The sequence below is a fragment of the Lathyrus oleraceus genome, chromosome 5 (assembly GCF_024323335.1).
Source record: "Lathyrus oleraceus cultivar Zhongwan6 chromosome 5, CAAS_Psat_ZW6_1.0, whole genome shotgun sequence".
Classification (NCBI taxonomy): Eukaryota; Viridiplantae; Streptophyta; class Magnoliopsida; order Fabales; family Fabaceae; genus Lathyrus; species Lathyrus oleraceus.
Window position 1 is genome coordinate 131365904 of NC_066583.1, and position 15251 is coordinate 131381154.

General features: G+C 37.4%; 1 protein-coding gene across 1 annotated transcript; it reads right to left on the minus strand.

Annotated features, from left to right (window-relative positions):
* Positions 1-6516: 6516 nt before the first annotated feature.
* On the minus strand, positions 6517-14508 carry LOC127079226 (uncharacterized). Its single transcript, XM_051019635.1, has 2 exons — positions 13315-14508; positions 6517-6597 (listed from the first exon to the last, which is right to left on the minus strand). The coding sequence occupies exons 1-2, from the start codon at positions 14506-14508 to the stop codon at positions 6517-6519; spliced, it is 1275 nt and encodes a 424-aa protein (XP_050875592.1).
* Positions 14509-15251: the final 743 nt, after the last annotated feature.

The following is a 15251-nucleotide window of genomic DNA, read 5'->3' on the forward strand; positions in this document are numbered from 1 at the left end:
TGCTAGCGGTGGAGCACTCGTCGATAAAACTCCAGCCGCCGCCAAAGCTTTGATCGAAAATATGTCCCTTAACTCCCAACAATTTACAACCAGAAACAATTTTGTCCAAGCAAAGGGTGTTAACGAAATTCAGGTTTCCTCCAACAAAGCTTTAGAAACCAGAATTGACGAGCTCACCTCTTTAGTGAAACAGTTGGCAGTAGGTAAGACTCAAGCGGAAAACCTGTGTGGTATTTGTACTTCTTTTGTGCATCCAACCGATACTTGTTCTATTTTGCATGATGAATCGATCACTGAGTTGCCTCAAGCTTATGCAACATACCTTTACAATCAAGGCAACACTCAGAACAGATACAACAACATTCTTGACCTATCCACCAATAAATACCACCCCAATTGGAGGAACCATCCCAACCTTCGATATGGAAACCAACAGCCAACCCAACCAGCAGCTACCCCCCAAGCCACCATTTCTACACCCTCTAGAACTTCATTAGAGGACCTGGTCAAACAACTAGCTGTTAATAATCTTCAGTTTCAACAAAGAACAGAATATAGTATTCAAACCTTGCAGACACGGATTGGATAACTTGCCACCTCAATGAATGCCATGCAATCCCAAGGATCAAACCAACTTCCTGCTTAAGCAGTTGTGAATCCAAAAGGTCCTAATGCCAATGTCAGTGAAATTTCTTTGAGGTCCGGAAAGGTCACAGAACCAGCCCCCGAAAAAAATAAAAAAATTCTTGAGGTAACATCTTAACTTTCTTCACCTTCTTCTATTGTGGTAGAAACTGAAAAGAATAAAGAAAAAGAATATGTACCACCAGTCCCCTTTCCATATAGAGTTCTGAAAAATAAAAGAATTGAGGAAGGAGACAAAGAGAGAGAGAGAGATCTTGGATGTTTTTAGAAAAGGTGCGGTAAACATTCCGCTTCTTGATGTCATTAAGCAGGTTCCTAAGTCTACAAAGTTTCTGAAAGATTTGTGTACAAACAAGAGGCAGATGAAAGGTGGTGAGAGAGTCAACTTGGGAAGAAATATTTTTGCTTTTATTCAGCCCAAGCCCCATTCTGAAAAAGTTACAGGTGAGCAAAATGTTTCAGCCATCTCTCAGGCCTTGCCACAAAAGTGCAAGGACCCGGGAACTTTTACTATTCCTTGTACCATCGGAGATAAGCAATTCGATACTTGCATGCTTGATTTGGGAGCGAGCATTAATGTTATGCCTACTTCTATTTATAATAACCTTTGTCTTGGTCCTTTGCAGCATACAGGTTTAATCGTTCAGTTGGCGAACAGGAGCAATGCCCGCCCTGCTGGTATAGTGGAAGATGTCCTTGTTCAAGTTAACGATTTGATTTTTCCTGCATATTTTTACATCTTGGACATGGAAGGAGAAACTAAGTCAAGCAGGGCCCCCATCATTTTAGGCAGACCGTTCATGAAAATGGAGAAGACAAAAATTGATGTTGACAATGTAACCATGTCCATGGAATTTGGTGACATTATCGCAAAATTTAACATCTTCGATGCCATGAAACATCCCTTGGAGGAGCACTTTGTTTTTCATATTGAGTTGATATCTGATTTGGTTGATGAAACTTATTCTGAATTGTTTTCACTTGATTTTCCATCCTTACTTGGATTTGATGATGTTTACTCATGTGCTGATTATACTCACACTAACATTTGTGTTGTATGTGCTGAGATTGATGCTGCCTTATAGGGTGACATGTTTCCTACAGGTGAAGTTGTTGTAAACGAAGTTGTTTATGCAGCTGATGCTCTCGACATCCCGGCTTCCCCAAAAGCCCCATCCATCGAGCAACCCTCGTCCTTGGAGCTGAAACAACTCCCGGATAATCAGAAATACGCTTATTTGGAGAGTGATGAAAAACTCCATGTTATTATTTCTTCTAACCTTGATTCCGATAAGGAAAATAAACTTTTGCAGGTTTTGGAAAAGCACAAGAAGGCAATTGGCTGGACATTAGCTGACATCCCAGGTATTAGTCCTTCCATGTGTATGCACAGGATTTTACTTGAGGACGGTGCTAAAACGGTAAGGCAGCCCCAAAGGAGGCTTAATCCTTTGATTCTTGATGTGGTAAAGAAAGAGGTAACCAAACTCTTGCAAGCAGGTATCCTTATCCTATCTCTGACAGTAAATGGGTAAGCCCAGTGTAGGTTGTACTTGAGAAATCTGGACTCACAGTGGTGAAAAATGAAAAGAATGAACTTGTTCCCACTAGAGTTCAGAAGAGCTGGAGAGTTTGTATTGATTACAGGAGGTTGAACCAAGCTACCAGAAAGGATCACTTTCCCTTTTCGTTCATTGACCAAATGCTTGAACGGCTAGCTGGTAAATCACATTATTGTTTTCTTGATGGTTTTTCAGGTTACTTTCAGATTCATATTTCACCTGAAGATCAAGAAAAGACCACTTTCATGTGCTCATTCGGTACATTTGCTTACAGGAGGATGCCTTTTGGTCTTTGCAATACTCTTGGCACTTTCCAGCGATGCATGATTAGTATTTTCTCTGAGTTTATTGAAAATTGCATGGAAGTGTTTATGGATGACTTTACTGTTTATGGTTCGTCTTTTGATGCATGCTTGAAAAGTTTGAATATGGTTTTAGAGAGATGCATCGAGACTGACCTTGTTTTAAATTATGAAAAATGTCATTTTATGGTTGAGCAGGGAATTGTTCTTGGTCACATAATTTCTGAAAAAGGAATTTCTGTTGACCCTGCTAAGATTGATGTAATTTCTACATTGCCTTACCCTTCGTGTGTTCGCTAGATTCTTTCTTTTCTTGGTCATGCAGGTTTTTATAGGCGTTTCATCAAGGATTTAAGCAAGATAGCTCTTCCGCTGTCAAACTTGTTGAAGAATGACATCACTTTCAGTTTCGATGACAAATGCAAACAAGCGTTTGACTTCTTAAAGAAAGCATTGACCTCCGCTCCCATCATCCAGCCTCCCGACTGGACCCTCCCTTTTGATATTATGTGTGATGCTTCTAATTATGTTGTTGGGGCTGTCCTTGATCAAAGAGTTGACAAGGCTTCCCATGTTATTTATTATGCTTCTAGGACTTTAGATTCTACACAGTCAAATTACACCACCACTGAAAAATAACTTCTAGCTATTGTTTTTGCTCTTGATAAATTCAGATCATACTTGTTAGGTTCCAAGGTTGTTGTTTTTACTGACCATGCAGCTTTAAAGTACTTGTTGAAGAAGCCGGAAGCAAAACCGAGATTGATTCGGTGGATGTTATTGCTCCAAGAGTTTAATGTAGAGATTAAAGACAAAAGTGGAGTTGAGAACTTAGTGGCTGATCACTTGAGCAGAATAGAGAGAGAGATGAAGATCCTTTTCCCATCCAGGATGACTTTCCTGATGAGCAGCTTTTACTTGGGCATGGTATTACTCCTTGGTTTGCTGATATTGTTAATTATCTTGTTGCTGGTGTTTTTCCTACAGGTGCATCCAGGACACAAATCCACAAACTCAAAAGTGATGCCAAATATTATGTTTGGGATGATCCGTATCTTTGGAAGTTTGGTAGTGATCAGGTAATCAGGAGATGTGTCCCTGATTATGAGATTGCATCCATTTTGAATTTTTCTCATGCATCTCAAGTCGGCAGACATTTTGGTCCTCAAAGGACTGCAAGAAAAGTCCTAGACTCGGGTTTTTATTGGCCCACTATTTTTAAAGATGCCTATGAGGTTTACCACACCTGTAAAGAGTGCCAGATAGCAGGTACAAATGTCACTCGTAAGAGTGAAATGCCTCAGCAACCTATGCTTTTCTGTGAGGTATTTTATGTATGGGGAATCAACTTCATGGGTCCCTTTCCTATATCATTTGGTTTTTTGTACATTTTACTTGTTGTTGATTATGTTTCAAAGTGGGTGGAAGTTATCCCCACTAGGACTAATGATTCTAGAGTTGCTGCAGATTTTGTCAGGTCTAATATCTTTTACAGGTTTGGAATACCGCGAGCTATCATAAGTGACCAAGGCACTCATTTCTGTAACCGCACCATGGAAGCTTTGCTCTAGAAGTATGGAGTTGTGCACAAAATTTCTACTGCATATCACCCACAAACAAATGGGCAAGTTGAGATGTCCAACAAAGAGATCAAACAGGTTTTAGAGAAAATGGTGCAACCAAACAGGAAGGACTGGAGCCGCCATCTAGAAGACGCACTTTGGGATCAAAGAACAGCTTTCAAGACACCCATTGGGACGTCTCCTTATCGACTTGTTTTTGGTAAGGCATGTCACCTTCCTGTAGAGATAGAACACCGTGCCTATTGAGCGGTGAAAAGTTTTAATTTGGAGATGCAACAAGCAGGTATTGAAAGAAAACTCCAATTACAACAGCTTGAAGAGCTTAGGCTACAAGCTTATGAAAGCTCTAGGATTTATAAAGAGAAAACTAAGAACTTCCATGATAAGATGATTTCTAGGAAGGAATTCTCTGTGGGCCAACAGGTTTTACTGTTTAATTCCCGCCTTAAGCTTATGGCTGGGAAACTTCGATCCAAATGGATTGGCCCTTTTGTCGTTACTAATGTTTTCCCTCATGGTGCAATAGAAATTAAAAGTGCAGGTACTGACAAAGTTTTCAAGGTCAATGGGCAGCGCCTACAGCTATTTCATGAGAGTTCAGCGCCTGACAATGCAAGCATACAGGAGCTTTCTTTGGAAGCACCCAACTACACTGCAACTTGATCAGGGAGTTCTTATTCCTTTCTCTCAACTTCAATAAGTATGTCCTTTCATTGAGGACAATGCTTGTTTTAAGTGTGGGTGAGGGAATTCCCTTTTTGTTTTGTTTTCTTTGCTTTTGTTTCGTTGTTTTGTTTTCAATTACAAAAAAAAATTAAAAAAAATGCATCTTTTTGAAAGTTCTAGGCTATAGATTAATCTGAGGTTAGTTGTGGAGACTTGGGAAAAGTTCACAAGATCGGTATCGTGTTAACACCGTAAGTCTCCTGAGTATGGAAATTGTTTTGAATACTTGTTATGACATAGCCTTGAATTTTCATTCTCTTATAGCTCTTGAGTAGTTTATCTTTGCAGTCGGCACCATCTCACACATGCTCTACGTAAGGAAGCCAATGAAAATAAGTGAGTGATCCAAGTTTCTTTTGAAAAAATAAATAAATTAGGGAATGCACCTTCTAAGTTGGGTGGCCCTCACCCGGTCACTTAACCCAACGGTTGTGGAACCTACAAAAATAAAACATAATAATTACCTATTGTTGGTTGGTTCAGAGGTTTCTGGTGTTGGACTTGGTATGGCGGATTACGGTCTGATCCCCCACAACTGCAATTGGGTAAATAAGGGGTTACCAATTTTTGTACCAGAACCCCGTGTAAAAAGGATCAGAGTCACTAACCGGCTGCCTTACTATGAGTGTGTGGAGATAACGGGCTTAATGTGATTGCGCAAGAATGAAAAAGAGTAAAAAGGAGACTGAGTAAGTTAGGCTTTGGCATAATAACATGATTCGGAATGGATTGTATATTCAGGAGGCTTATGACTGCATAATTATGGATTAGTGTTCCTACGATATCCTTAGTATGCATGATTAGTACCTATCGATGCTATCTTAACCAAGGAAGAGTTTGTAGCCTGGAATGAGTAACTGATGTTATGTGTTTCTTGAGTTTTGATTTTGCTCGGAGTGCAAAAGTTCAAGTGTGGGGAATTTGATCAGTGCATTCTAATGCACATTCTCCTATGTTTGTTCTTAAGCATTTCTTTGATTTCCTTTGCTTACTTTTATGTTTTATAATGTTTTTATATTTTAGTTTATCTTTATTGTTATTTGATTTTCGTATTTAATTTTCAGCTTTAACAGTCTGCACTAAAACGATCATAACTGGAGCTCCAGGAATCCGATTGACGCGTTCTAATAATCGCCGGAAAGATAAGAGAAAGAGATACAACTTTTTGTGTTGGAATTGAAGTCAGATTCGGAGCGCTTATTTTCCAGAATTTCGTTTGAAGCTGCAACATTAGTTTTATTTTAGTTTTGGGTCGTTAGTTTTGGGCCTGGGTTATGTATTTGACCCAGTTGGGTTGTAAACGGATTGCCTTGGTTTTCCCCTAATACCTAGCAGCCGAAAACACTATTCACATTTTTTATTACTATTCACGAATTATTTTTCTTACGCTTGAAAGAACCGTAATGGAAAACTAATCTATCCGGACGGATTTGCTATATTCAGGTTCACTACTTTGAGATTGTTATAATTGCAATTAGAATTCTATTCCTTTCAATAATATTATATGATTGTTGTTTTCTTAATCCAATTTCCGTGTAATATTGTTGGTTAAGTTTGAATGATATATGCTCTTGACTTTTGATCGCAATTCAACTCTGCTTTACCATTAAATTTGCGATATATATAACCGTATGCTTAATCCGGCAATAAGAATATATACCTTACAATGTCGATCACGCTTGTTGAATGATATTTTGTTCAAATAAGATAGAAGCCGTAGTTGTAACAATCGATGATAAGTTGAACCTGACACAGTGAATCTGTTTGTTTTATAATCACCTATTTCATAACAGCTTATTTCAATAATCACTTATTTAATAATCGTTTTTTTCCTTAATCGATCCTGAATCCAACCCCCCCTAAATCGATTTACCTTTGGTTAGTAATAATCAAGAATCCTTGAGAGACGATTCGAGTCATTGTCGCTATACTACATTTTGAAAATAACTCGGTTTTGATCCGCGCGCGACAGCGGTTCAATCCCTTTGCACCTTTTTCTCTCCAGCAGATGTTTTCCTCTTGTGAGGATTGGCAGAATATTGTATTGATGATTCAGACCAACGACTTTTGTATCCTTTGTGATCATTTTGTCACCATAATCATCATATATGCATATACATATACATATACATTCATAAATTTCATTATTGCATCATAATGCACTTTGTAATTCATTATTTCTCTGATCCTCTACTACGGTGGTATACTTCGCCCCCACGCAATTTTGGTTTGTCTGCCCTCTTTCAATTATAGAGTGTTAGCCCCTTAAGTAGAAAGAGTTTAACCTTTTTCATTCCCCACTGAGTTACTTTCTCGTGGATGATCATTATTTCAGTTTCCTCCCCAGTTGATAGTCTGGATGGAATCACCCCCCTGAGTTATGTCCTCATTGGGTTGAGTCTTTGTTTAACCGTTTCTTTCTAGATCTTACCGAGATAGATGTTTTTGGTCCCCTGAGAGTCTATTACCCAGTAACTGGTAATATTCTTCTCAATATGCAAGTATTTCACTTTTGTCCAATGCCCAGCAAAAATAACCCTTTTTCTCCCCAGCGGATTCATTTTCATGTTTCCCAGGAAGTTTATCCTTGATATGTTCATCCTAACCGGTGACAGATATTTTCTTCCCCTACTTTGAGTCTATCCTTGATATGTTCATCCTAACTGATGACATATATTCTCTTTTTGGTATTCTACCCAGTAAAAAGGTAGTTGTAATCCCTATTTCTTTCCCCAGAGATTTAATCCTTGATATGTTCATCCTAACCTATGACGGATTTCCTCTTCTTTGCGGTCTTCTGCCCGGTAACCGATAGTTGTAAATCATGTTTCCCCTCAGAGTCTATCCTTGATATGTTCATCTTAACTGATGATGGATATTCTCTTTCCAATATTCTATCCAATAGCCGATATATATAATTCCTACTTTTTCAGGCAGTTTACCCTTGATATGTTCATCTTAATCGGTGACAGATATCCTTTCTAATTTCCCCAGGTGAGTCTGTACTTGATATGTTCATCTTAATTGATGACGAATATTTTCCCCTCTGAGTTTATCCTTGATATGTTCACTTTAACCGATGACAAATATTCTCTTTCTCTGCGGTCTTCTGCCCAGTAGCCGGTAGTTGTAAATCCTATTTGGCTTTTCCCCAGCAGGTTATTCTTACCCAGTAATTGGTAATGAATACACCTCATTTTCGCCCTCAGCGAGTCATCCTTGAGATGTTTACCCTAGCCGGTAACGGATGTCCTCCCTATCAGATTTTGTTATCCCCTTACCCAGTAACCGGTAGCGGATAATATACTTTTGTTACTCTTGTGTTGAAGATCATTTCTTCCCTAGTTGAGTCCGAGTACGAATTTCCTCAGTGAGATCGTTGTTTCCTGCTTGGGTCAAGTACTTCAGCTTTGTTCTGATTTACCCGCTTCCCCTGCAAATGTTCCTTTTATTCCCCGGCTTAGTCTTTCGATTGATTTATTTTCTTGGAATCTCTCGTGTCCCCCAACAGTTTTAAGTCGTAGCCTGGCCTACGCACAACTTTTTATTCCCCAGAGTCTTTGTCTCCCCAGTGAGTTTTCCTTATGGAACGCATTATGCTCCTGCGGACTTTCAGTCTTTCTGGATTCTTTTCCTTTGTGGCAACATTTTCCCCACAAAGAATATTTTTAGAATTCATATCATATGCATCATGAGGTCTCTTAGGGACCAAAATTTGTTTCTATATGTTGTTATTTAAGTCCATTATACTGAGTCGATACGAAGATTTTAACCTTCATCTCCTCAGTTAGAACGTCCTTAAATAGGGGCAGCTATAAGACCCCAATTTCGACCCTAAGATCCCTCATGCTATATTATCATATGCATTAGCATTGGTATCACAACTTGGCATCCTCATTACCCCTTATTCATTGGGTTTGCATTGGGAGAGATCACTAAGCACATTTGATTGTATCATACTTCATTTTTCTTTGTTTACTAACCAAAATACCAAAAATATGTCATTGTATAGTTTAACTCTTTTGTAGGTAGTGCACATGCTCACATATGTTATATTAAGCTCATATCTAGGGTTTAAGACCCTCATTACAAGGAGCTCAATCAAAAATTGGTCCGCATTGGCTCTAAGTATCATATATGGATCCCCCATGACCTTCACATGTTATTTTGATCAAGAAATCACCAAGAGTTTAGAGTTGGTTTGCCTTGGAAACCCTAATTCATCTGGGTATCTTATGTGACTTCTTCAACAAGTTTCTTCAACATGTGATCAAATATTTCAAGGGATACTTCATATTTCATCATCTTGTGCATATATGATCCTCCATGAGTCCCAAAAGTCAAGATAATATCAAGCTAGCAAGTTGGTTCATGGTGGTTGACCAGAGGAAGTCAACTAATCAAAACTGGGGTTCCATAGACCCTATCTCCTACAATTTTTATCATATGAAAATTCTTATAAGAGGAAAGTTACTCTAAATGGCATTCCAAACAACTTTCATGTTGAGGTAAAGATCTAGTTTTGCATGAAAATTCATTTTTTATGGTGAACGATTATAGGTCATTTTGTTTAAACCCTAATTTGGAGGTCAACTTCCCAAGACCACAACTTGCTCATTTTTTATGATATGAAAGACATTCAAATTGAATGATCAAATTCCAGGTGTCTACTTCGACTTTTATGTTTGGAGGAACTGCAATTTCAACATGAAAATACATATGATAAGAGGAAACATTATAGGTCATTTTGGGTCAATACCATTGACCAAGTGATTTTCCTCAACCTCTAAAATGCATAACTCCTTCATGCTAAATCTAAATGAGGTTAAATTTGTGACCAAATTTAAGGTATTTTAAAGAGTTACAACTTTTATGAAGGAACGTTTCTCATTTGGAGTCCATAGAAAAAGTTACTAAAGGTGGAAGAAGTGAACATATGGCTTGATACTTAGAAATGTTTTTGATATGTTTGATTTTCCAAACTTCCACCTCAAAATTCATCATGATCCAAGCTTCAAAAGAAAAAGTGTTCAACATTAAAGTTGTTCCTCTTGGTATGAATGACTTGCGCATGCCTTAAAGTTGAAGGACCATTTGGAAGATTTGAAGTTCCACTTTTCATACACGATTGCATGGCCTTTCCACATGATTTCAGCATTGCTTACACATAGTTTTGGATCTAAGTGCATAATTTGATGGGCCTATCACACGCCCATGTAAGCATACAAGTGAGATTTCCAACTTTGGCCAAAAATGGAAGTGTGCAATTATCAATCAACTTGGCCTATAAATAGAAGTCCTCTTGCTCATAATTAAGAGGCTTGGCGCGCAAGCTTTAAATCAGCAACCCTAAACCCTCACATTGAAAGGATAAGCTTGAAGATTTTCTTTGAAAATCGAGTTTGAATCTCTCACTGTTTTTGAGATTGAAACTCCAAGAGTCGTTCCTTTTCTTTGATCCATTTCCACTCCATCAAGCATCTGAAGCAAGACCAAGCATAATTGAGAGCAAGATCGTGTCAATCTGAAGCTACATTGAAGGTGATTTTCAGAATTTTTCATCTCTTTGATTCTCACTCAATTCTCCATTATTCTTGTTGATTTTTGGTTGTCTGAAGTCCTACCAATGTAGGCAACAAGATTGAGTTGCTTAGAGGTCAAATCGAAGCAACTCAGATCATGATCCTCAAAATTCAACTCCCTGTATCTTTCTATATACTTGGAGTTAGACAAAATTGAGGCCAGATTCGAGCTCTTGAGCATTTTTTCTTTAAATTCATGTCCTCCTTTTTCATTTTGGTGATGGTTAAGGATGGACCAGTCCGGTGAAGTCCACCGGAGAAAAAGACCGGAGCTCTGGCTCCGACGATGTGTTGGCATCCTTCTGAACCACATGATCCGTTCAAATTGTTTTAATCCTGAGCATCCAAAGTGATTACCACGCGCGTGGGACATTTGACTTTGTGTGTGGTGGAAAGCACGCTCTGATCCATCTGATCTTCCATCTCAATTAATAAGGGAGATCAGATGGTCCACGTTTTTTTTGTAATTTCTGATTTTCATTTTAATTGCCTTATTTTCATTAATTCATATTAACTTTAATATTTATCCAAAAAATATGGGACTTTCACCAAAAAAATTAAAATATTTGTCTCTTTCATTTTATGAATTAAAATTATTTTTTGGATCAATATTAATATTTTTCATGATTTAATTGTTTTTGTGCATATTTTTAATAGTTTAAAAATACTTTTGAGTCTCCAAAAATAATGAAATTTTTTCTCCAAGGTTCTTTGACCTAGTTTGACCTATGATAAATCTCTTGGCCATTTATTTGGTGTTTTGAAGAGGTTTTAGGGTTTTTGATCAACCATAATTTAATTTAATGCATTTTTAATAGATTTTTAATTGTTTAATTGTGAATAAATTATGTTGAGCTATTTACATTGACTTTTTGAGTTTGACTATTGTTGTTAGGCCTTGGTCAAGGTTGATTTGACTTTGTTGGATTAAAATCATTGGATTTAGGGGATTGATGAAATGTACATTTCGTCTCCCAAAATGAATGAATGATTTTAATTTGATAATAGTCCTCCCATGACCAATTTGTGTTTGTCTCATTTCCCCTCCCTCTTCATCTTCAATCCCCTTCTATCCCATCCATTTCATTGACCTATGATATCTCTATATCCTAAGGCTAATTGGTTCATAAACCAATACAAGTATGGATGAGATTAGGTCCACCCTTTTGCCATTTTCTTTTAAGTGTGGTATGTTTTAGGAGTATGGTATATTATACCATATCTCTAACATGCATTAACACTAAAATTACTATTACCCAGCCTCAGATAGTTGTGACTTCTACATAAGTCCAATTACGATTGCTTAACATAATGTTAAATTTTGACCCAAAAGCATAGCATTCTAGTAAGTGAGATTGTAAGTCTCCCCCCATTTATGGTATTGTGTGGAAAATTGGCCTTTTTTCCTTCCTTTGGAAGATGTCTTAGTTCAAGGATCCATTCTTATGAATAGAGGGTTGAGTGTTCTCCAAAGAATGACTTAAACAATTGAAAAGCAAAACAATACTAACTTCTAATCAACTAACATTTGACTAACTTTTAATTTCAAGTCATTTACTTTATGCACTTTAAATTCAAGCCACTTATCATTTGTCATTATACATATCATTTAACTTGTTTATTTTAATTCCATTTTTACTTTGCTCACTTGAGCCATATGTTGTTAATATATTGTGATTGAATATACTTGTCTTGTACCTTGTTTGTGTTTGTGGTCTTACGACCTTAATGTACATAATAACAACAAAAACCCCTAAAAATTATTTGTGTGGAGTGTTGGATTTGATCTTAGACTTGGACTTAGAATTAGGCAACACTCCCTACGCAAAAGGACTTGGTCAATGCCAACTTTTCTGAAGCTAAGCCATTGAGAATTGGACTTCCATATGATGCAAGTTTTGAGATCCATTTGAGTTCATCTGCTACATGGTCTTGATGAAAATGTTACTTTGAACCAGTGTCTAATGCCTTATTCTGAGCCATTCAAGGAGTATGTCATTTGATGCATGTGAGCTTAAGAAGAAGACTATGAAGTTGCTAGCTTGGATGTGGCTATCTTTATTTGATGCATTGCTCTTCATCTTGCTATTTGTGTATTGATATTGCTTGATTCTAAAGTCCAAGGGAAAATTGGGTTTCTATATGACATTCTTGTGTATTGGCTGGCATCCCATTGGTCAGATCTTTTCAACTCTTAACTTTTAAATTTTTGCTTAGGATTAGTCTCTTCATCTCCTCCCATTTCTTAAATTTCAAATCTCTCCCCCTTTTTTTTAAAATATTCTTTGTTTGTGATTTTTAAACTTAGACTTTATTGTAAACTAGAAACTATGGCCTTATGCCATTGCATTTTTAAACTCTTTTTCTTAATCAAATTTGTAAATGAATCTAATCATATTGACTTAAAATTTCAAAAGACAAAAAGAACTAACATTCATTCAAACTCTTTTAGACCTTTTGTGCCTCTTTCAAACTTAAATTTGTATTAAAAGCAATTCACTCACTTTGAAATTGATACCACGAACTACGAAGTTTTGATCCCTCATTTTTATGTTGGTACGTAGGCACAAGTCCGAAGGTCTTGTCAAACACAAAAATATAATTAATGAATTCTTTTCTCATCCCCACACTCTATTTATTGCAAACATCATTTTATACCAAAAAACACATACAAACATAAAAAAACGGCACCCTAGGAGTATATAGGAAACTTTGGGTGCTAACACCTTCCCTCTGTGTAACCAACCCCCTTACCTGTAATCTCTAGCATTTTATTAGTTTTTATTTGAAAACTTCTTATCTTTGGGTTTTGTTCGTACTTTTCCCTTTTTCCCTTGGAAACAATAAACGCGCAATGGTGACTCTGGTTTAATTGACGTTAAGTTTATCCATAGCTTAATGGACATGAATTTACCGCTACATGAACCAAGAGAACTGACTTTTCCTTCTCAAATAAGAAATTAACCATATCAATCGTACCTTCCAAGATAGTAGTTAATATATCCTTTGGAGTAGCTTCACTATATGGAATGATGATTAACTTCTCTTCACATCCAATAAGCACCGAATTGGTGGAAAGCCAATCCATCCCCAAAACCACATCAACCTTCTTAAGTGGTAAACAAACAAGATCAATCTGGAAAATTCTACCATTCACCGAAAGCGAACAATTTTCATAAATTAACGGTGTCTCAACCACATCATCCATGGCGGTAGTAACCACCATAGGAGGAGTCAAGGGAATTGTTTGCAAGCCAAGACGCTTCATACACTGAATTGATACAAAAGAGTGTTTTTCCCCACAATCAAACAATACAAAATAGGGATGATCATTGACGAGACACATACCAGCAATCAAAGCATTGTTGCTCCTAGCCTTCCTTGCATCCAACGTATAAACTCGACCAATGTTCCTTCCTTGCATCTGAATCTTATTCTGAGGATAATCCCTAGCCATGTGTCCCTCCCTCTGACAAGTAAAACACCTAATCACACTTCCAACACATCTTCCAAAATGAGACTTCTTACATACTCGACATTGTGGAGGATGGTTAGGTCTTACATGCTGCACTTGTTTTCCTTTGAAACATTGAGGTCTAGGCCTAAACTGGTTATCTGCCCTTCCCTGGTCCTTCTGTCCAATCCTATACTGATCCCTTTCCTCTTGAACTTTCTTCAAACTGTTCTCAGCCACATAGCATTGCCTTAGCAATTCAGCATAAGTAGTGAACTCTCTTTGAGAAACACTATGAGAAATTTCACCTCTTAAACCAAAAAGGAATTGATCGATCATCCACTTCTCATCTGGTGCGTACACGGCCTGTCTAGAATAAGCAGCCATATCTTCAAAATTTTCAGCATACATAGCTACTAACATAGTACCTTGTCTAAGCTGTTGAAACTCAAACTCTTTTTGAGTCCTCAAAGAGCTAGAAAAAAACTTATCTAGAAAAGTAGTCTTAAAATGATCCCAATCCCTAGGTACTACTTGATTGGTCATAAGAGTCAAAGCACTTTCCCACCACCTCACAACAGGACCCCTCATCATGTGAGAAGCAAACACAACTTTATTCTTCCTACAATGCACTATCTGAAAAATCCTCTCCATGCTGGTTACCAACTCATGAGCCTTCACAAGATTTTATCCATCATGGAACTCAGGAGGATTCATGTGAAAGAAATCTCAGAAACTACCACCTGCAGCTTCTTGTGGAACCCCTTGAGGATGAAGACCACCATTCAACTGTTGCATCATCTGATGCATGAATTGGTTATGTTGTTGCTGCATCTGTTGCACAAACTAAGGCCATTGAAAACCTTCACTACCACTTGGTAGTTTTGAATCTGAATTCTGAGTTTTGGGTCTACCACGACCTCTGCGTTTGTCAACCATGATCCTGAATGTCATACAAATAAAATTAAGTTGATCAGGCTCAATACTATGAATATAACATCAAGGACAATTATGACAACCCACATATGAGAAAGAAAGGAATACTTATAATATCTCATGGCTAGGTCTAGGATACGACCTGCTCTGATACCAATTGTAACACCCACATATAATATATGTCTAGAATACATATTATACATAGTGTAATACTGGTACTGAAATACATAAGCGCCTAGAGGCAACAATGTACATATTACATGCCCTAAAGAAAACACTACATGGCACAAAATATACACAAAGGTACCCAAAATAAAACTAGGAACTATATCATTTTAGAATGATCTCAAAAATATCTACACATTGGAGAAGCCATCCAAAACATCAGGTAAGCAAGAAATCACTATATTTTATCCTTACCCTTCGCCTGATCGAAACTACCTAAAAAATAATCAACAACA